Genomic DNA, 22,638 nt, shown 5'->3' on the forward strand with positions numbered 1-22,638 from the left:
ACTGGTATTGATGTTGCAACGGCAACAGTATGACAGTACAGCATAATAATTAAAATAATAATAATAATAATAATAATATAATAATTAAAAATAATCATGACATCACATCTTTGCATTTGCTACGGAACGGCCAGACGACCTCTTGATTCCGGTGGTCCACAATCCACATCCACAAACAGAACCTGGCAACCGTCATATATTGACGGTTAAGTTGGTGCCAAACATCAGCCTCCGTCTACATCCAGTCCGAGAGCAGATCACAGGGGGTCTGTTGGAGCCGGCCTTGTCTGTAGGTGGTAGATTTGACTGAATGTGTCTGGTGTCCCGGGCCGGTGTCCCAAAGACTGCAGTGTTTTGTATGAGTCAGCCTGGCATCCCCAGACCAGTTCACAGTGATGTGATTATGTGCGTATTGGTTTTGAACCAGACCAATACGTGCAAAAAGGGGCAAGGGAAACAAAAAGACATACCTCTGTACTTGATTGGATGGACATACAACTTAATCATTGCAAATCAAACCTGTGACACATCAGCGGCAGCCATCTTGGTTGACACCTCAACGGCGCTCATGCCTCGATTGGCTGAACTCGGACCAGGGCCGCTGGACTCTGTCTATACAGGAGGGGGGCCAGGCGCATGTGCCAGAGCAAATAACACTTGAGGTCGCAGATTCGTCTGGTTCCCAGGCTATCAGCGTGTTGTTGCTGCTGTGAAAGAATGGTTCAACTGGTGCATGTGTGCAGGGGCGTCGTAGTGGGGGTGGGGGGGGAATGGGACTGGGTACCCAGGGCCCCTGGGGATGGCCCTCGAAAAAGCCTGGGTTACAAATCGATTTATTGCAATTTTATTTTCTACGTTATTAATGTGGTAAGTTGCCAATGCAAGTTTTGAATTGGCTGAATAAAACGTTTGAGTGACTTTAAAAAAATAAAAAATAAAATAAAATAGTGACGGCTCACTGTCACCCCTTACAGAACACGCAAAATGGTTTAGTCCACCCCTGTGTGAGGATTCCCCAAAACAGTAACGCAGCTGATCACGAGTGGAGTGACTGCTGAGTCACTGCTGAAAGTCACGTCTTTCAAGAGAAAGAAAGGAAAATCAGGGTCAGAAAAAGAAGCAAAAGAAAGGAAAGAGAAAAAAAAGCAAGCTGAGAGAAAACAACTCCTAACTGATTTATTTCAAAAGAAAGGTGAGCTCAATGGTTTAAGAACCATGGCTTAAGAAGGGTTTAAGCTAATCTCAGCATTTGTTAATATTGAAGGCAGTCAGTGAGGAATCTAGCTTGGAGCATAATTGCATGGTATAACATAAATGATCAATATCATTAATGAATCAGCATTATACCTACAATGTCATATGTCATATGAATGTCATATCAATCAAATAAATAAAATACCACATCATGAAACACAGATAGTTTCCTCTCCAACTCCTGATGTTATTCTGTTGTTTGCAAGTTCTTTTTTTTTTAGGATGTGTGAGTCACATGGATCAAGAGAGGATGGGGGCCCAAAAGGACTGCTGTTTTTTAAGCCCCAGAGTTCTATGCTACATCCCTGCATGTGTTTTTCATTGCAAAATGCAATTTTGAAAAAGGATTGCTTGGTTTTGATTGCAAGGTTTCATTTTGATATAGACGTGTTTTGTTTTATTTGGCTGCTGTGTAGAGTTGTTACACAATGAGACAAATTCTGTATGTAAACAATTGCAAAGAAAAGTCATAGCACACCCTCTCACCAGACCCCAATACTGGTAAAGATGTATGTGTATAATGTTTGTGTATATATATATTGTGCCTGTTTGTTTTATATATATATATATATATATATATATAAATGTGTGTGCATGTGTGTGTGTGGGCAGATGTGGGCGAGTGTGTGTGTAAATACGTGGGTATGTGCATGTGCACGTGTTAGTATGTGTGTGTGTGTGTGTGTGTGCGTGTGTATGTATGTGTATGCGTGTGTGTGTGTGTCTATGTATGTGTGTATACGTGTGTGTGTGTGTGTGTGTGTGTGTTGATGTGTATGTGCGCGAGTGTGTATGTGTGTCTATGTATGTATGCGCGTGCGTGCATGTGCGTGTGTGTGTGTGTGTGTGTGTGCGTGTGTGTGTGTGTGTATGTGCGTGCGGTGGCCTATTAAGGCTAAGTGACTCCTAGACAATGGGGTAATGAGACAGCTGAAGCTTGTTTAATTCACTGCAGGGCTGTCCCTCGTTGGGAAGGGTTCTGCAGGACCGATAACTAGATGAGGGAACCAACACACAACCACACAAAACCAGACACACACACACACAACGATCACATTGCTCAGATGAAGGGGTTGTCAATACTAACGGTTAGCTTTGAGGTGTCTCTTTATTGCTGTCACTTATAACAACATCTGAGGGCAAATGTCGTGGAACATCAAAAAACCATCTACATGCGTGTAAAAGCTGCTGTCCTGCTTGTGCTTTGAGCAGAGGGTAACGTAGAACGATAGATAAAGCTTCATTCAACACAACGCTTACATCTCGTCGGGGTGAGTGGACCAATCTATTCTTGGCTAAGAGCATTTGGTCTACAGCACGACGGTAAATGTGTTGTGCCTCCAGGTCTGTTTCCTGAAGGCCGATTGTGCAACCAAAACAATTCACGCATGGCATGCAAAGGAACCAATAACAACAGCAAGGAGAGGGAAACAGGACAAGGGCCACATCACAGGAATGGGAAACAGCCAAAGGCACAAACATACCAGGTTTCCTAGTAAATTAGTAACTTTGAATGGCAGCTATATTCTTCATACACAATGAAAAGTTAGTTAGTTAGTTTTACTATGCTAATGCAGTTGACTTGCACGATGAGCATGCGATTCACAGGAAGTCTTGGTACCGGTGAACCCCCCCCTCCAGGACCCCACCCGCCACCCTATCCCATCCTCACATCAGTAAATAGCTAATTTAGTCTGGCTCCACTATTTAGAGTCTTGAGCTAGTTTCGATGCACATAAGGGGCCCATTCTCTCCCTGCCACTGGGCCAGGTCTGTCAACACAGGGCCGGTCAGACCCAGGGCCGGTGAGACCCAGGGCCTGTCAGACCTAGGGAAGACAGAGAGATGCCGGACGGTCTGCAGTAGAAAGCTCAAGGATAAACGGGCCACGACCACAGACCTCTGTCAAAGCTTTGTCAAGTGTGTGTGTGTGTGTGTGTGTGTTCGGGGGGAGGGGGAGAGTAGATAGGAGCTCATATCAGCTCATATCTCCAACTGACAGTAGACATGATCTTCTGTGTCTTTCTGTGATTTCATGATTACAGGCAGACAGATAGATTTACAAGCACAGTGTCATAATACGCTGGTGTATCGAGTTGCTCTGGATTGCTGTGAGATATCAAGGGCCTGCGCAGGGGCTTATTACGGTTGATCAGATTGCAATCACTGCCTTGGCCGACATTGACCACGCTAACAGCTGATGTATTTGTGCGGGCTTGTAACAGGGCGAACACGATGAGGTAATCACAGCCACCAGATTGCATTGTTATTAGTCTGCGGCTGATAGGCTGGTAATTGGAAGGGCAATCAAAGTCTCAGTGACTTGTAATTCTATTAGGACTCCGTGCTACTGTCACTTCCCCAGATATGCATCCACACAGAGTAACCCAATACTTACCAATCGCCTAGCCTTGGGCGGTGTCTGGGTCCAACTGACGATAATATAAATATAATATATATATATATAATAATGTCAATATAAAAATGTAGCCATTAATGTCAATTAATGTCATTGTTTCGCCAATGAAAAGACTTAGACTTTGAGTGAAACGAGTATAAACACCGAGCTGGCGAGTGCTGAATGTGTCCTTCCTCCCCATGGCAACAGAAAAGCTATTACACAGTAAGTGGTTCCCCGCCTCTCTTTATGCAATTTTCAGGAAATCACAGCATCATTTTCTTTTAACCCAGTCGGGCAAGTCGGGAGCGTCGTTATGTCCGTGGAGGCAGGGATGGCGTGTTGTGTCAAGACTCTTATTTTCCACAAAATGACAAGGGTTTATCCGGAGCAAGGTCCAATATTTTTTCTATTTTCGCTGGGGTTTGCGGGGGAGGGGGGGGGGGGGGGGGGGGTCACCCGCATGCTTTGCAGAAAAGCAAAACAAAAACACAGGCACACACACACACACGGGTCTGTTTCTATTTCTGAGTCAGGGGAACAGGTTAGAGCTTGCTGCCTGCCTATACCATTAGCAGAGTGAGCATGTTCCAGGGAGGCAAGCCGACTGCACCGATGCTATCTCCCCTTGTCCACTCATGTGTACAAGCCATCTCTGTAGCTCTCGCCTTCTCCCCTGTCCCCCAGTTCACCTCTCATCTCTCTGTCCTTGTGACTCTGCTGTCTCCCCACCCACTCAGCTATTTCTGCTTCAGACCATTGTCCTGCATTCTTTAGAATTTTGATGCTTCTGTCTGCCCGGGTTTTTATCTCAGAGCGTAAACTGGCCGGGCCGGATTCTTCTGGGAGGTTGAGCGAGGCTGGCGTGTTTTTAATGCCCGCTCTGATCTCCCTGGCGGCCAGCAGCCCAGGCGGTGGTGAATGAGTCAAGGGACTTGCGTGCTGCAGAAGTATTTAGGAACAAAAGAAGGCAGATTCCTGCTGGTCTCTGCAGCCCCATTCCTCCTCTCGTTATCTCTTGAGTCTCCAGAGATCAGCCAGTCGGCGGAGGGACTGACTTCAGCCTTCAGTCCCCAGACAGAAACAGAGAGCGAGAGAGAGAGAGAGAGAGAGAGAGAGAGAGAGAGAGAGAGAGAGAGAGAGAGAGAGAGAGAGAGAGAGAGAGAGAGAGAGAGAGAGAGAGAGAGACTAATAAGTAATATATCACAATGTAAGCGTGTTACCACTCTTATCACATCGGTTGGGATGGGAGTAATTTTAGTAGGATGTTGAGTTTGTTTTAAAGCTTTATCTCCAAATCAGCACATTTTTGCTCCATTCTGAAATGAAATCCGGGGTTTAACGAGTTTTGAGGTCATGTGGAGGTTTACGAGCATCTTGTGTATGAGAGATACTACTAAGAGATAATATTAAACGATGAATAAGGAAAAAACAAGGTACGTCTAAAAAACAATCAATAGAGAGCTCTTTGATGGAACACTCAAGGGCTGTGGATAAAGGGAAATTGCTTTGGACCTCCGGAAAGCACCGGCCTTAAAAGGTTATACGGGATAAAATGTACACAGAGGACCGGCCAGACCCTCTCTGGAGATAAAATGGGCAATTCTACAGAGGAAGATTCCTTTCAATAGAACCAGAGATTCCTGTTCAGTCACTAGTTGCTGGAATACTCAATAGTGAAACGTGGGCTTCTTACCTCATACAACTCAAACATTGTCCCCCAAAATGATCCTGTCACATGATTTTGCAATGGTACTGATTGATTGCTTGGTTGTTTGCCATTTATTGATTCATTGATCGACCGGTTGTTCAAGCCGATTTTCAGATCAGAGCGCAAACGTGCTCCGTGGTCGGGTAGCAAGGACGGGCGTTTTTCAGTTGGCATTATAATCATGAGCGATGCAGCGATGCTGGTGGTGTGTGAAAGTCTGGCAGAGCTGATAATGAACCAATAGACAGTCGGAGATACAGGGCTCTTCGCTTTGTCCCCCGGCCCCCTCATTCAGGGTCACCTTATCTGTCATAATGAGCTTGACAAGCTAGAGACGGGCAATTATTACAACCATCCCCTGAAGTGAGTTGATAAACCCGTCCTCCTCCATGGTAAGTAGGGACAGACCGTGCCCGTCCGATCCAGCCAGAGCCAGAGTGGAGAGCGTGAGAGAGAGAGATAATCATCTCTCTATCATTATGTCTCTCTCTCGGTTTCTCTCGCTCGTGCTGATGAGATGAGAGAGAGCCAGGTCGCTGTTATTGGCCTCCTCTGCTCTGCAATCTGTCTTTGGCATGTCCATAGAAGTTCCTTCCTGAATGTGCTGGGCTTTGTGTCTCCATGAATGGCATTCAAACACCAATGGGAAACGTTTCTCATCACTTCTTTTGACACTGTCGGCCCCTGAGAGTTTGCATCCGTGCTAAAGTGTACTTGTGTTAGTGTGTTGCTGTGTGTGTGTGTGTGTGTGTGTTTGTGTGTGTGTGTGTGTGTATGTGCACATACAAGCGTATGTGTGAGTGTGTGTGTGCACATAAGAGCGTATGTGTGTGTGTGTGTGTGTGTGTGTGTGTGTGTGAGAGAGATTTACAGATATGATGGAATGCTGCACACATGTTCTCAGATTAGTAGAGCGGGGTTCAGGCGAGGGTCAGAGGTTTGGGGACGAATGCAACGAAGTTGGGCCGTTGGTCTTCTTGATTTTAAACCAGCTCAAAATAAACATGTGTGCAGAGAGGTCAGTCCGCCAAATCAAAAAGAAATAGAAATATAATATTTCCCTAAATTATAAGAATCCCTTCAGGTAGGAATATAAGCATTTTGTACATCATGATTGATAAAATACATATTCTGCTCAGCTAAAGTCCAAACTTTCAGTTACTAATTACACATACCCTTCATAACATGTCCAGCGTTTAGACAGGCGGTATAATCCCATGTAATTTTGTATATTTAGCTAACTATCTCAGACTTGAAATAAACATATTTAAAAACCAACCAGATGCAGGTGATGGTTCACAACAGCTTAAAGCTACTTTGATCACCACAAGCAGGCTTCGTCCATGCAGTGCACTGTGCTCACACATACACACCGTGGGTCACTGTTAACCTTCTCACAAGACTGGAAAAGGTCCACTGTCAGTCAACAGTGTTTTTGTGCTAAAAAGGAATAAAATACAATTGTTTGGAGCGATCCGTGAAAAAATATATTTGTATACTATACTTGTATATAAAAAAGATGTTTGTATCTTTCAGATCTCATCTCGTCATGTCTAATTGAGTTAATGTCAGACCTTGTCTATTTTCTGTCTATAAACAAGGTCTTTCAGAAATTGCTATGGTAACCATCAGCACCCTCCTACTTGATCATCAAAGGACACACGTCCATGTCACGTTGTAACGACTGAAAGGGTGACTCGCTCTCTCTCTGGGGTGGCACGATTGGACCGCTAACTAGACGATTCCTCCTACTGAGATCTCGCCATCTTGAACTTCTTGATCTTTGTTGTTCATAGTTGTGCATAGAATCTGTCCAAACTAGTCTTGGTGTTGTAAACAATAACAATAAATCTTACTATATCACTTTGTCAGAGCAGAAATGTTAGGTATGTTTTCAATAGAAGTGTGTGTAAAGTATAAATAACATTGATTGATGCGGTTGTTTATCCTTCCTTTATTACTAAATGGAAGAAATTACCTCCTGAGACACATTTTCCGAACAAATAAGGTGAACATGCCAGTAAGTGGTAATTACTGTTATGGCTCCACAACAAACAGAGCTAACAGCTTCACTTCACGTTGTGTGCCTCTCTCCAACATCACCATGCCATTGTTTTCCTAACGTGTTCTGTGAAGGATCCACACTCACTTCCCCGTTCGTTTCCGACCCTCTGCCCTTACCTTGAGAGACTGCGCTGAGATTATTATCAGTGCGGGTGCCATACGGAGGGAATATAAAGATGAATATCATGCCAATCCCGTTTACAGAAAAGGGCCGGTGTGTGATGCTGACAACGGCTCTAATGACCCGTCCCCCGGGGGCCGAATGATGAGCCAAAGCTGCAAGCTGTCCGATCTGTTCAGCTCTCCTCTCCTTCTCTCTCTGGCACTCAGACCCCCGCCCCCACCCACCTCCCACAACCACCTTGCTCCATGTGACACTGATCTGGAAGAGTAGAGAACCAGAGAGTCTAGATTGTCTACCAACATGTGTGGCTCGACTGTGGACGACAGTTCTTTGAAAACTATGATTGCAGATTTCTCTATTTCTTTATCTTGTATGTCTCCGCAGCATCTACCTCTAATAATACAGCCCATTAAGATGCTTTACGGGTGGACGGGAGGAGAGCTCAGGTTTCTTTGATGTGGGTAATAATCCCAATAGAAGACGTGATAGGGGATCAGAACAGAGGAGCCAAATTGGGTCCTTGGTTACGGACACAGCCGGTGTGTTTCTTGGACATCTTAATCATAGAAGGCAATGCTTGGCTAGTATACCAGGATTCATGGAAGAGGAACCTGAACTTTCTCCTCCTCTCCGTTTTTAGGTAACTGCTGTTGTTAGAAGGTTTAGTCATCACAATAGTAAAATTGTTGTTGTAGCGATATTATTACCTTTCTTCTTCCTTCAACATTATATTAGCAGGAGGTAAATCTTTCAGTGCACATGAAGGCAAACGATTACCTGCGTCACAGGGTAATCAAAGCAAAGATGAAACGATTTCCAAAGCTACAAACTAATTCAAATCCATATCTCAAATGAGGGAATGGAAGCCAAAAATTATTGGATCCACTAAACTTGGATAAGTGGTCTTAAAGTGAAAAGAGTGATGTTTGGCCGCAATAAAGGCATCTTCAATGTGTGATCCTGGGGCCGTTACACCTGGAGTTAACATGAACCTGCCCAGCCTGCCACAAGCGACTGAAACAAAAACTGCAATGTGTTCATTTTTGGTTTGCACCCTCTGTTGTGATTGGATGCCACCTCGACCCACCGCGGTTCAGCCAGGGACTCAGAGAGCCAGGGTGGGTGCAGCAGGCAGCAGTCTGGTCCCTTGGCGTGGCTTGGATCTTGGGCGGAACGGCACTGCAAGCCCCAGCATGTGGTTCCACTCAAATGGTAATGAGAGTGATTTCCCCCCCCCCCCCCCCCCTACAAGGTGATGCTTGTTGAATACTAAACCACTTGGTCTCAGAAAACACCCTCCTCTTAGCTGGGACTAAGCCGTCTGCATAATCTCATGCAGCATTAGAACTGTCCACTGGCTTAATGCTCTACAAGCTATGCTACCTCCATATATAAAAACACCATTCCCTGCTAAGCTGCTTTTCACTTTGGTGGGATACTCAATCATGTGTTGCTGTTAGACTCTCTGTCCTCCCCAGAGAGCGCATTCTGTCTGTTCTACATTCCACACTAATACAGCATCATCTGCAAAACTTGAAAAAGCTATGAAAAAAAAAAATTGAATATATATATATAGAAATAATTCTGCTTTTTCACAGGGATACTATTTATTTCCAATGCTGTAAGTGAAGTATTCTGACATGTCAGAGCACTGTTGGCTTTGCAGCCATATGCGGAGCTGGTAACCATCTCATGTCCCCTGTAGATTACCATCTTCACCAAATGGAGGGTTTCCTGTGCACCATCAAGCTTACAAGAGTGATGTTGTAAACCTCAGAAAAGCCTGAAAAGTCACAGTGGTCCCAAAATCCCATAAAGAAAACGTGAGAAATAAGTGAGAAAGGTTTTTGTATTATGCTGACATTTGCTAAGAAACCGCAATGCCAATGAAAGAGACCAAATACAAGTGCTCATATAGATATAGATGATTTGAAGATATGGCACCATGGAGTAAGAAACAACACAGCACAACTCAAGATGCCTTCTTTCACATTAGTGCGCAGAAGCAGGTCTAGAATCGAGACTCAAGCTCACCAAGTCTGCTCTGTGTTTCACAGCACCGGTAAGATTTATAACCTCGGTCGGCTGGATTGACACTGAGACGGCGGATGGCCATGTGAACTCCTCCTGGGCTTGTTGTCTTTGGCCAGAGACAGATTGCACAATGAATTATAGGAGTGAGCTTACAAAGCCCAGGTGTCTACCTGAGACCCAGGCTTCAGGCTGGAGTCTGGAGAGGGGGGGGGGGCCCTGCATAGCCGAGCACTAGTTCAGAGAAAGAAAGGGTTTCTGCGGTGGCGGCGATGACAAACAGCCTGACCTGCTCTACGGAGCGGCAGATCTTCACATGACAAATGGTCGTGCTCTCAGGTTGTTCTCCTGAGAGTCTGTTTGCTACACAAGGGCACAGGGAGAATGTAACGCTGACAGAAACATTTCCCTGACAGAGTATTATGTGTATTAAGACCATTACACTGATGGCTTTGCAACGCTAGTGCTGTGAACGTTATACGGTGCGGTTGTAGTCCTGAGCCTGTGCATGATGGTGTCACTGGCGAGGGACATATATCAGAGTCAATGTTTTGCTTGCATACCTGTGGGAGGGATTAGGCACAATATAGTCGTGCTGCCGTCTGATCTCCAGGCTGATGTCCACAAACCTCTTTAGCCATCCAGTGTTTAAAGTTTTGACTTTCAAAGCATCCTATCAGATGACAAGAATATGTATTTAATAAGTTCCATTACAGAACTAAAAATAGAGAGAGGTAAAGCCAGCAATATGACCTCCAACCTTAACAACAGAAACAATTAAGTAAAAGGCAAAGGTTGAAGATTTTCAAAAGACTACTAAAATGATAAACATGGGGGGTTTTAGCCCTACAGGAAGTGATGCACTTAGCAGGTGACCTTGGGGTCTAGGACATATGGGAGCAGGCTAGAGCCCTTAGGTCTTTAGCGATGCAGACCCCATGTCTCTAGGTCGCTGTCGTTGAGTTGTTACTGGCACTCATTTTGAATAAGCGACTATTCGGAAAACATTGGACATCTTTGGAAAGTAACTTAAAGTGTATTTCCTCAAGAACAGAAGCTAGGCTGCTGTTACTCTGCCAGGCAATAGAAGAGGTTAACAGAAGCACTGCCAACCAAGTGAGCCCCCCTTCTGGAGCCACAATGATAAATTGGGAATTAACCAACTCGTCTGTTATCTCGATAAGACAGGCAAACGATATACAGTTATCTTGGCATTTCCCTTTAACTAACTTACAAAACATGATATACATTCATGGGACGATAATTATTTAAATAAAATCGACATTGCTCTCAACAATTGTTATCAAAAACACATTTCAATGCCAAAACTATCTTAAGATATTGCAACATCCACTGAGAATAAAAGGAATGTCATCCATTTTGTTCTGAATATTCAGCCATCCGTAGGTCTGTTTGTCAGAGCGATAGAGGTGATAGCGGTCATAGGGGTGCTGTAGCAGTGAATACCTGTTGGAGAACAGGCTGGAGCGAGCCATCAAAGGGCTCCTAGATAAATCACTAACACAACGACAAGTACATTTGAAATACTATTTGATTTGTCCCCAATACGGCTGTATTCGTTTATGTAATGTTATATGTAAGTTTTATATATTTTTTAGAGAAGTCATTTATTGGTTCGGGAAACAAAGGAGTAGAGATGTAGGCAAACCCTGAGCTGCCATGGCAGAGGAAACAGTCCTATGTCACGTTGTGTCGTAGTGTGGATGTTCTCTCATGTCTACAGAATCATGATGTTATATAGGCCTTATCACACTATGTTTATAACAAAATCATTATGCCCGGACACAAAACAACAAGCACAAATAGGATTTCTTCTTCTTTTATTTTGTTTACTTTACTTTTTTCTTTTTTTTTTAACATATTTTTAAGTATTTATTTTTAATTAAAAGGTAACACTATTAGGTGATAATGTGTACATGATGAATGTTCTAGAATGATATACAATTAAATGTCTTCAACAGTGTTACGTGAATTTAACAAGCTCAAGACCAGCAGTCCAAATTCACTTAGCACTCTTCTGTGTGTGTGTGTGTGTGTGTGTGTGTGTGTGTGTGTGTGTGTGTGTTTGTACTAATAGCTCAAGCCTTGAGAGGTCCCAGAAAGGCGAGAACATCAACAGAAGGGAACAGTAAGGGCTTAATAGTGGCATGGCAGTAATGCCTATGTGCTGCCTGCCTAATGTGTGTGCAGGTCTGCATGAGGGCCGGTATTAGGGTATTTTTTCCCCTGTATGGCTTCAGCACACAAGCACATTTCATAGCCCCTCCCCATCAGCCTGGGTGTGATTAGAGCCAACACAAGCTTGAGACGACCAGCATGTAGGCTACAGCCCTGTCAGAGGGAGCAAGAGACAAGAGAGAGAGCAAGAGAGAGAGTGGGTGAGAGACATTGAGAGAGTGGGTGAGACATCGAGAGAGAGAGAGAGTGGGTGAGACACATTGAGAGAGAGCAAGAGATAGAGTGTGTGAGCGGCATAGAGAGAGAGAGAGAGAGAGAAATAGAGGGAGAGAGTGAGTGAGAGACATAGAGAGGGAGAGGGGGAAAGAGAGAGAGAGCGAGAGCGGGAGTGGGTGAGAGTGAGCGGGACAGGAATACAGAGGGAGGAGAGAGAGAGAGAGAGAGAGAGAGAGAGAGAGAGAGAGAGAGAGAGAGGGGGGAGACAGAGAGAGAGGGAGAGGGAGTGGGTAAGATTGAGCGAGAGACAGAAGGACAGAGGGAGGAGAGAGAGAGAGGGGAGTGGGTAACAGCCTGGGTACAGTGGTAGATCTTGCAGCAGTGGCAGCGTAGCATGTTTCCAGCTGTGGCATTACTTTGATCCCAGAGGACCTTGTTGAACAACACTGGAGATCCTGACATTTGTTTTCCTCTACCCATGTTTCTTTTGTTTTACATTTTTAAAACAAACTCCTACTGCACTTTTTTTTGTTCAACAAGTACTCTGGACTTTTTGGATGTATCTCTCATGTAGGCATGTCGCCTCCTCAGACCTCAATGGATCCTCTCGCACGCCTCGCTGGCTACTTTGGAAGCTAAAGAAAAAGGTAGACATGAGGTACTGATTGGGTCAGAGTACACTAGTTAGGCTTCAACCATTTGATGTACTGGTAAAATGTATTTCAGCAGAAAGAATATTTATAATTATAATTATTTAAAAATAATGCAAATTCTGGAATGGCCCTGAGCTCAGGCCCTGAGTAACCATGGACTACGACAACAACATGAGCCACGCTGCCACCTCAAACTCATTCATGAACAACCACAGCAACGCCGGCGTGGTCCTGCTGGACCCCAACAGGACCGAGCCCTACCACCCGGCGGCCGCCTTCTGGACCCACCCCGTCCTGGCGCTCATCATCCTCACCATCGTGGTGGGCAACCTGCTGGTCATCATCGCCATCGCACGCACCACGCAGCTCCAGACCATGACCAACATCTTCATCATGTCGCTGGCCTGCGCCGACCTCATCATGGGCGTGCTGGTGGTGCCGCTGGGCGCCACCATCGTGGTGACGGGCGACTGGAAGCTGGGCGACACCCTCTGCGAGCTGTGGACGTCCGTGGACGTGCTGTGCGTGACGGCCAGCATCGAGACGCTGTGCGTGATCGCCGTGGACCGCTACCTGGCCATCACGCGGCCGCTGCGGCACAAGGTGCTGATCAATAAGCGGCGGGCGCGGCTCATCGTCTGCCTGGTGTGGGCCGTGTCGGCGCTCATCTCCTTCGTCCCCATCATGAACCAGTACTGGCGGGCAGACGACTTCCCCGATGCGGTCAAGTGCTACAACGACACGGCGTGCTGCGACTTTGTGACCAACCGCACCTTCGCCATCACCTCCTCCGTGGTGTCCTTCTACGTGCCACTGCTCATCATGATCTTCGTCTACGCCAAGGTGTTCCTGATCGCCACGCAGCAGGTGCAGATGATCGACAAGGACCGCCAGCGTTTCCAGGGCGACTGCCCGTCCTCGCATCTCGGCCAGCACCTCACCAGCATCCTGCCGTCCGTGTGCCCGCTGGGCACCTGCAACTGCGGCAGCAACAGGAACGGTGTGGCGCGAAGAAAGGGCAGCAGGCGGAGGCCGTCGCGGTTGATGCTGGTCAAGGAACACAAAGCCCTGAAGACCTTGGGCATCATTATGGGCACCTTCACCCTGTGCTGGCTGCCCTTCTTTGTGGCCAACATCATCAACGTGTTTGACAGGGACGTGCCCTCAGAGAAGGTGTTCCGCCTGTTGAACTGGCTAGGCTACGTGAACTCCGGCCTGAACCCCATCATCTACTGCCGGAGCCCTGAGTTCCGCACAGCGTTTAAGAATTTGCTGGGATGCCCTTGGCTGACCACACAGAGGTTTAATGCTTTTTATAAAGAACTGCGCACTCTTTGCAGCTGTGTTCCCAGGCAGGGTGAGTCTGGCACGGCGGGCGCTCTCACTAAAGCTACCATGACAGATAGGAACGAGAGCCTGAGCAGCAACAGAAGTGAGGCTTCTTCCCCAGGACTTCAGCACTCCAACAACAGCGGCCAGTCCAGCGACCAGTCCAGACCAGAAACAGAACTGTAAGTGTAACACATATCCATTCTCCTCCTGCACCCAACATGTTTTTTTCCGTCACAAAGAAATTTGGGTTGTGCTAATGCTATACCAGGAACACACATTTACAAAATAATGATGTCTGAAGCCTCATAATTTCAGCATTATTTTAGTTTAATTTCCTGATGGAAAACCAATTACCTGTGGATGTTGGTTGAATAATATACGAAGGGTCAGATTAAAGAGATTAAACCAAATGCATTTCCGAAGAGCAATTTGTTTTCTTTAATCTATAATTATGTTATAATGTTATCTATAATTAGGATAAAATTGGCCAACATGTTTGTATCTGAAACAGTAAAGTACATCAGGATATTGCTCCTATTAATAAATTTGCTCCATATACATGTACAGCAGACAAACAATTATTATTATTATATTATTATTATATTATATATATAATTATTAAGTTATTTCAGTGAGTGAATAATACAACTGCATACATTAGCAGTTAAAAAGTATAATATAGATGCTACAATTAACTTATTCAATGATGAATTTATTTACCATAAAAGTTGGTATCCATGACAACAGGTTTTATGAGGCCAGTAAGCTCAGGTATTTTGTAAGGAATTTAGACAAGAAAATAAGAGCAACAGCAAGATGCCTTTATAGCGATCGAATATAAATCAACATTTTATACTGTAGATGACTTGGCATGTCAGTATATCTGGTGTCTGTATGTGTGCTAAATTAGTACTTTTCTACCAAATTTCAGAGGTGTTCCTTTTTTTAATGCAAAATGAAAAGGCTCACTACCATCTTAAACTAACCCTTATTTAGGAAAGGATGTTTGGAATTATTCTGCTGCTGTGTTGAAAATCCACAACACAAACATATGAGATACTTTCCAAGACAATGGTATATGTGCAGGGAAGTTGATGCAGTGTACATTTAAGATAAGATGTACAATTCTGCTGACTGAACAAGCAGACTCTCGGAGACTGAGGTACAGTGTTACGTAGCCTGTGACCAATCATAAACTAAACCTGTGTTCACTCAGAGGGGGACCGTGTTCACAATGACAATCAGTGTAATTAGTCCCACCCCGATGTAGTGCCGATAGGACAATGGTTACTCACACTCTTCATTTTTTTAAACAAAACAATTTCAAGCAATCAGCTTTTAAGGTGGAACAATCAGGTTAGAGGGTGCAACCACATGCACAGAGAGTAGATAACATCCTTTTTTCTTAATTAATGAAGAAATGATTAAATTAATACATTATTTCTGATATATAATTGAAGTTGTGAACAAGTTGACCTCCAGTGCCCCACTGTCCAGGGCAGAGCGATAGGTTCAGTACATGAGACTAAACAGTATTTTATGCATTTCCATGTTGTTTCTGCTGTGACCTTTTTGGCCCTTTAACTTTATTGTATTAGAAATGTCAACATATTCTCTTTCTGTAACCTCGGGGTGTGTATGTTCCTAAACGACTAACACATGTCCATAGATTCTTTAGCATTTCCAAAAGGATTCAATAACACGTACAATATTTATTCTACATGTTGTGAAACTCCCAACCCCAAGTGAATGATGTCATGTTGAAATGCAGCAATGTACTTTTGGGGTGAGTGGCCAGATTTTTGAGAAACGCACTTCTCTGGATTCTGAGCATGAACGTGTCTGAGAGGGCTCTTGCCTCATCGGGGGGCCACACCACACCCAAGCAGCAACGTCTTGCAGCTGATAATGTTTTTATCACAGGGTTCCAAGCCTTGCTGGGGGAAACTGTTTACGAGGCTGGCGGACAGCGTGTATGTTCTCAGGGTTCAGCGAGAGGCTGGGTTTGTTCAGTCACCGTAAAAAGGACAGCTCGGGTTTTTACATGTCGGTTTGTAATTCTGGGCCGGATATAATCCATTTGCACAACTGCCGTTTATGAGCGTTAACAACTTTGTTGCTATTATGTAGTGATTATTGAGGAAGAGAAATCCAATAACCGACTGGCGTTCCGTCCAAAGTAGTCTCTGCTTTGCTCCTTTGGTGTTGAACACCACACAACGCTCCAATGAACACTGACTGCTGCCAATTGATTTGAATGCCAGGCAATCAATTATGCTGTAGCAAAGCCATAAAAACATTCTGACAAGGAGTCCAGAAAGTTTTCCAGACGATTACCCTGCCATGCAATGCAGCACTTTGAGGCGGATGAGCAGAATGTTACAAAGATAGCACTTCAGGAAGAATGACAATCCTGGACCCCTAGTCTAGTCTTGGTTTAAGTGGCCCTGTATTACAAGCATGTGATGGTTATATTGTTAAACCATGGGGCCGAGTGTATGTTTGGTATCTGAACTCATTGTGATTGGCCTGTGAACTTTAGTGCATCATCAGATGTGTTCAGTATTCCATGTGTGTGTGGGTGTGTTAGGGGCTGTTTGCTTATAGTCCGGTCCATTTGCTACAACCCTACTGAACTCTAGAGCAGTTGAGAAGTTCACAGAATGCCAGCACCATAAAAAAAAAAGAAGAAAAAATAATAACTTAATTTCCCCGCACAGTTAAAACTAGACCAATTAGGTGGCAGATGCACTAGATTGCAGTATAAGGCTGGGCAGTCAGGAGATCATTTGTAAAATGAGGTGAGATGAGCTTGATACCTTGGGTAAACAGGGATCTGCACAGAGCCACAGAGAGTGGCCTTCACTATTATCAACAGGTGCTTTGTTTTCATGGAAACACTGCGTGGCAAAGCATCTCATCAGGCCACCTTATCAGCAGCATCGCCCTCCCCCAGGTTCCCTGCCGTAAACATCTCCTTTCCTCTGCCATCCAATTATGGCTCTCTGTGTAAAAAAGGCTTTGTCGCTGATGAGTGGGCCTCCTGTATGTCTCTGTATTCTTCTGTTGGTAAAAACATAACTTAACCACCACAGCCGTTATTGAGAACAGTGAGATCGTTTCCTTTGTGTTTCCCTTAATTTCCTGAAATGCATCCTTGGGCTGAATTACCTAGTTAGCGGAAACAGAGGAGCAGTCAGGCCAAATTTCTAATTCAATGGATTTACTTCCTCCAAAATGTTTCTCTGCCCAGCCGCAGTATGTAGACAAGTATGCAATTCTAGTACATGAATCAGCTAATGCATTAAAATTGTTTTTGGTTATTATGACTTTGGCATTCTTCCTGGTGCTAACAGATTTATGAGCCAAGTCGTAGTCTCCGGGAACTAAGAAATAAATAGAAGCGGTGTGGTGCCTGTGATCGCCGGTGATGGACTGATCTCTCCTGGTCTCTGTATGAACGTCTGTCTTCTCCTTTGGTTGGCACGTAACAAGCAGACACTAAAAGGAGCAAGACTATGAGGGACACTAATACAGGACAATAAACATGCCAGCCTGGCAGTTGAGTATAAACACACTGTACCACCATGGGATGCCTTGTTATGGTATACTGTAACGATGCTGGTGCACAAGCAAAGAGATATGAGCAGAACAAACTGTAACAGGAACAGCAACATTACATTATGCTATATTACTACCATATGACTGTTTGAGGGAAAACCAGTTGATAAAATGTGTTTTCAATAATAATACAGCATACAATAAAACATGATATGAGCTGGACTAATTTAAAACCCCAAAGATTCAAGGCAAGGGAAAGAAGACGGAGAGAGAAGTGTGTGCGAGAGACTCTCTTAGAATGGAAACAGTTGCTAAGTAAGACATTAGGGGCGCCACAACTGGCATTTACTCAAAATGAATGTGTAAATATTTTAAACCCATTCAGTGGCAACACCGCTGTCCACCAAGAAGTGGTGATGCATGACTCTTAACTAAAACCAAGTACCCCGCAGAACACACGAGATGAGATGGAAATGTCTTTGGAAAGTCAAAAGCACTTTGGCCCATAATATGCCTATGCTGAGGTTTACAAGTGTAGTCAGTTAAATGGCTCCTACGTATGGCCTACTCTCTAAACATGCTACATTCCTGCTGCTAATCACAGGATGCTTTTGCAATCAAAGTGTTTGCAAAAGCAAAACACAATGCCGGGAACATTAGTGTTCCCGGCAACATTGTGTTTTAAACCAAAGTCACTCCCAAGAATGAGAAAGGACTGAAGGCTATTGCCATGTGCAAAAACAGGGTGCTGATGTCTTGAAAAGGTACAGGCTGCAGAGAACTCAGCCGCCCAATGATTGACAAGCTTTGTATTTCATTGGACCCCTCCCCCGACCCCATCCCACCCCCCTCGTCCACCCTCACCAGAGTAAAACACAAGCCTAATAAGTTAAATCACTGCAGTAGCACATCAGTGTGTGTGTGTGTGTGTGTGTGTTTTGATGCCATCTAGAGCAGGGCCCTTCTCACAGCAGCCTTCTTTTGGAGGGCTTTCAGCCGTGCCATCTGTTGCGCTACTGCTCTGAGATCAGTTGGCCGTGCCACTGGCTGTACTTCATCCTCACAGAACCCACTTCCATCTGTGTCTACAGACATCATACCTTTACAAGGAGATAAGGTCAGAGGAGGCTGGAAATATGACCTGTCGGCCCGCTAATGACTCATGGGAAATCTCCCCGCCGGGCTCTTCAAGGGCCGGCGGTGATATCAAATCCACCGTCTGCCAGCATCCAGGTCTTTAAATGGAGTGCTTTAGGAGTTGAACAAACAGCGCGCCTAGCTGGATCCAAGCTGATCCTCTGATTAAATCAAACAAGCAGCACCAAACTACAACTTTATTTTCTTCTTCTCGATTAATAAAGGCACATGGCCAAAATAAATGTCTCTTTTAGGGTGAAAAGGGAGCTGAAGTCTTTAAATATCTGTGAAACTAGTGATTTGCCGATATACGGATATTGGTTAGTTTCAGCTTTGAGGAATTTGAATGGTGAGGATATCTGAACGGTGAAGGAATATGACAAATGTTTAAGTCCATATTCTGAATGATCTGCAGCGCTCAACATTAGGGGTGGGAAAAATAATCGATTCTGCGATGCATTGCAATTCTCTCTAGAACTATTCCGTCTCGATGCAGAAAAAAAAAAAAAAAAAAAAATATATATATATATATATATAATTACATTTGTTTGCCTGCTGCAGAGCGCTACAGAAAACTCCTTTCTGCCTGCGGGTTCTCTGCACAGAGAACCGACTTTATCTAATATAAAATATTAGATAAGGTAATTCATCTGCTGATTGTATTTAATGATCATCACACAAGTAGGAAGTGATTAGCAACTCTGAGTAGCAAACTCAGCTGTGTATATATATATTTTTTTGAAAATCCTGTATGGAAATGTACATAAAAAAATTGTTGCATCGAAATGCATCGATAATCGTTTTAGAATTGAATTGATGATCTCTGAATCGGAATCGAATCGTGAGGTGCCAAGAGATAACCACCCCTACTAAACATTTCCCTAAACATATTCTTAGATTGTATAAAAAGAAAACAGTAAATGCTGGACCGGCTGTTCTTTCTAGGGCTTGTTTCTGTTCAGCAAGATACAACCCAGATGATCATTATATATATATATATATATATATATATATTTGTGCTGGGGCCATAATGAATAACTGGCCCCTGAGCCTCAGGAAGCATCAGCGGCCCTTTAAGAGTATTTCGAGATCGGTTTCAGGAAATCGTTTCCTACATCAGTCAACGTTACTGTCTGAATTGCTCTCGCTTCCTGTGACTGGGGCAGAGTTCAAAGCCGCTCAGATGTTTCTATAGTTCACATTATATATGATATTCCTTCCATCATATTTATTTTAAATGGCTTCAGACATGCACTATCTAGAGTATAAAAACAGGTAGAGATGGCTTGAAAGAATATTCTCAAGAGGACCTGAACTAAAGATGGGATACATTCTACATTCTACTTATTGACTGTATCATGGATCATCTAAACAGCCAAAACAATGGGAATGCCACCATACGATATAATAGAGAAATGCAAAAAGTGCTTGTGAACAATGAGCGTGTGTGTTGTCAGCTCATCTTAGAGACGTTTATCTGATGTGATGCTGGATTCCTTACAGGGTGTGACTCCATGCCTAGTCTACAGACCTGCTCCTCATACAGGAACTTCAACCTCCAACTACAGTTTGTCATGGTCATGGTCAGGCAAATGCCAGGGTAGATTTTGCCCTCAGGTGTCATGAAAGCTCAATCCCATGGTATATATACCATGGGATGTACATGTATATATACATGTACACACATTCAGTGCTCTAAGACATCATTGATTTATTACAATTGCTTTTTGTCATAAACTGTCACGGCAAAACGTTTGTTCCGCTTTAGATGTAAATGATTATTTACTTTTTGTATAAAAACGCAAAGCTCTCAGTGGACTAGCGCTAATCCTATTATTCTCTGTGCTCAGTTTCCCTTTACAGGAAGAAGGATGAGGAAGGCCAAGTCATCTGTTAAAACAACCCAAAAGACACAACGGAGAAGAAGGAGAATCAAAAGGATGCTGATATCCAAGGCCAGCAACACACGTAGCTGTCGTTGATAGGCCCTGTGGGCCAGCCGACAAGGACAGTGGAAACATGCTCAGCCTGGGCGACGGCAGCAGTGGCAGCGTTGCGTGGCTGACACACACGATGTAGACAATATGAATGGCACTAGTGGAAATGCTGGTTTTTGAGGGTGTGGAGGAGGAACACAAGGGCTATGTAATGTGTTAATGACAACCACGGCCCACGCTTTAAAAGATAAGCATCAGAAGGGACACACACTTTAGGTGCACCACAGACAGAGAGGCATATTCACGTGGGTCTTGTTTAAAGTGCATATTGAGGCGTGCTATGTTGCATCCCAACTTCAGCAATAATGCCCCAAAGAGTGTGACCTTTGACCTCGAAGTGCGGCCATGAGAAGGCTAACATGGAGTATTGGATAAATTATCTATTTATGATGCAGAATCTGAATGCTGTATGCTTGATGTTGATTGAACACAGCCTCCTCATCATAACTTTTCACTGGACACCGGGAGGGGATGGTATTTTTTGGGGGATATTTTACAAATCCGAGGACAATATTCAACGAGGGCTCAACATCAAAATGGCGGATATCTTTGTTTTGAATGTGGATGGATTCCTTCTCTGCATTCTCACAAGGTGAGAATGCAGATGATCTAGAATTATCTTATCAAGGTGAAAAAAAAATCACTTGTACTGAGGAGTATGTGTAACAAGTGAACAAAGTGAAATACACAAATCTCTACCTGAACGTCTCTGCTTTTATGTTTACCGAGTTTACTTGCTGAAGGAAATGTTTCAGATTATGGAAATATTTTAAGAGCCAGTCATGCGAGTGACTGGCTCACACACACACACACACACAGTACACACAGTGTGTGTGTGTGTGTGTGTGTGTGTGTGTGTGTGTGTGTGTGTGTGTGTGTGTGTGTGTGTGTGTGTGTGTGTGTGTGTGTCGGGTGACCTTGTAGGAGGATGGATCTGGTCAGAGGAAAAAGCGACCCCTTCACTAATGCTGAATGGCTGAGCCTTTTTTAAATGTTAGACGTATGAAAGAAGTGAGGAAGTAGGAGGGGAACTCGTGGGAAAGCGCTGGAATCCCAAGTGAATCCCCACAATCTCTAGGAAATTTGAAAAGAAGGAAAACAATGCAATAAGGCTACAGCCGAAAGGTCAGGTTGTGTAGCTTCTGGAAACCACCAACACTGACCTTGGGACATTTTAATCAATTTCTTTAGCAAGTTCTAATCTACAAAATGGGTATATTGGTAAACGATAGCCTACATAATAACACTATAAATAGCTAATATCTAACCCTATATTATTATAATCAGAATGATAAATATTAAGAAGAATAACGTTTTTGTAATAATTGAATAATATTAGCCTATAATTATAATTCAAAATCAAGATATATTGTTAATGTTGCCGCCGGACAAGGAAAGGACACACAAGTAGCCTACCGCATGACGTCTTCAGGTTCAAACATATTCTGGTTTAAGCCCATGACTCTAGTCTAGAGCCTAACTCATGACATGAATGAATGAATGAATGGTAAATCTTGACTGGTATAGCATGGCCGCCTACCTGGTGGTCGTAGAACTACCGCCCTCTAGTGGAGAAACCAGCCCAAACTGGGTTCCCATGACCGGCTGTCATGGGAACCGTTGGTGCACAGCCTAGCAGTTACACTTAAATGCAAACTCTTGATTTATTGATTATTTGCCATCCAGGTCTAACATTCATCTTTTTCTATAAGTTCTCCATGCCGCCCGTCCTTATTTAAAAGTCGACCGAATAATTGCTCACGTCGATGTGATTCAGCAGCTTTCGGCTAATCGATCAGGTAGAACTTAACGCTAATCACGCGGGCAAACGGAACTGCCAGCGGTGGCAGTTTCGTCACACGCGTCGTTGCCAGGATACCGTCGCCAAACGCGCGACGTAGCCGGGCAACCGAGATAAACAAAAGCCCGGCTGATAGTTTTACTCGACACGACGGCGCACG

General features: G+C 44.1%; 1 protein-coding gene across 2 annotated transcripts; it reads left to right on the top strand.

The window, feature by feature from the left end:
* The first annotated feature begins 12,313 nt into the window (after positions 1–12,313).
* On the top strand, positions 12,314–21,211 carry adrb3a (adrenoceptor beta 3a). 2 transcript variants are annotated; one of them, XM_084467960.1, is made up of 2 exons: positions 12,314–14,161; positions 20,531–21,211. In XM_084467960.1, exons 1-2 carry the CDS (start codon positions 12,804–12,806, stop codon positions 20,553–20,555), a joined length of 1,383 nt encoding a protein of 460 aa, XP_084324086.1. In that variant the 5' UTR covers positions 12,314–12,803; the 3' UTR covers positions 20,556–21,211. The 2 variants fall into 2 exon arrangements, with proteins under 2 accessions (XP_084324086.1, XP_084324087.1); XM_084467961.1 differs by lacking the exon at positions 20,531–21,211 and adding an exon at positions 20,184–20,253 and having other exon boundaries at positions 13,030–14,161.
* The last annotated feature ends 1,427 nt before the right edge of the window (positions 21,212–22,638 follow it).

This window comes from Micromesistius poutassou (genome assembly GCF_964030765.1).
Source record: "Micromesistius poutassou genome assembly, chromosome: 5".
NCBI classification, from domain to species: Eukaryota; Metazoa; Chordata; class Actinopteri; order Gadiformes; family Gadidae; genus Micromesistius; species Micromesistius poutassou.

Excerpts from the sequence above, each read along its gene's own strand:
- adrb3a (XM_084467960.1), top strand. The coding sequence starts at position 12,804 with ATGGACTACGACAACAACATGAGCCACGCTGCCACCTCAAACTCATTC. Across the intron at positions 14,162-20,530 it reads TCCAGACCAGAAACAGAACT|TTTCCCTTTACAGGAAGAAG; the intron begins GTAAGTGTAACA and ends CTCTGTGCTCAG.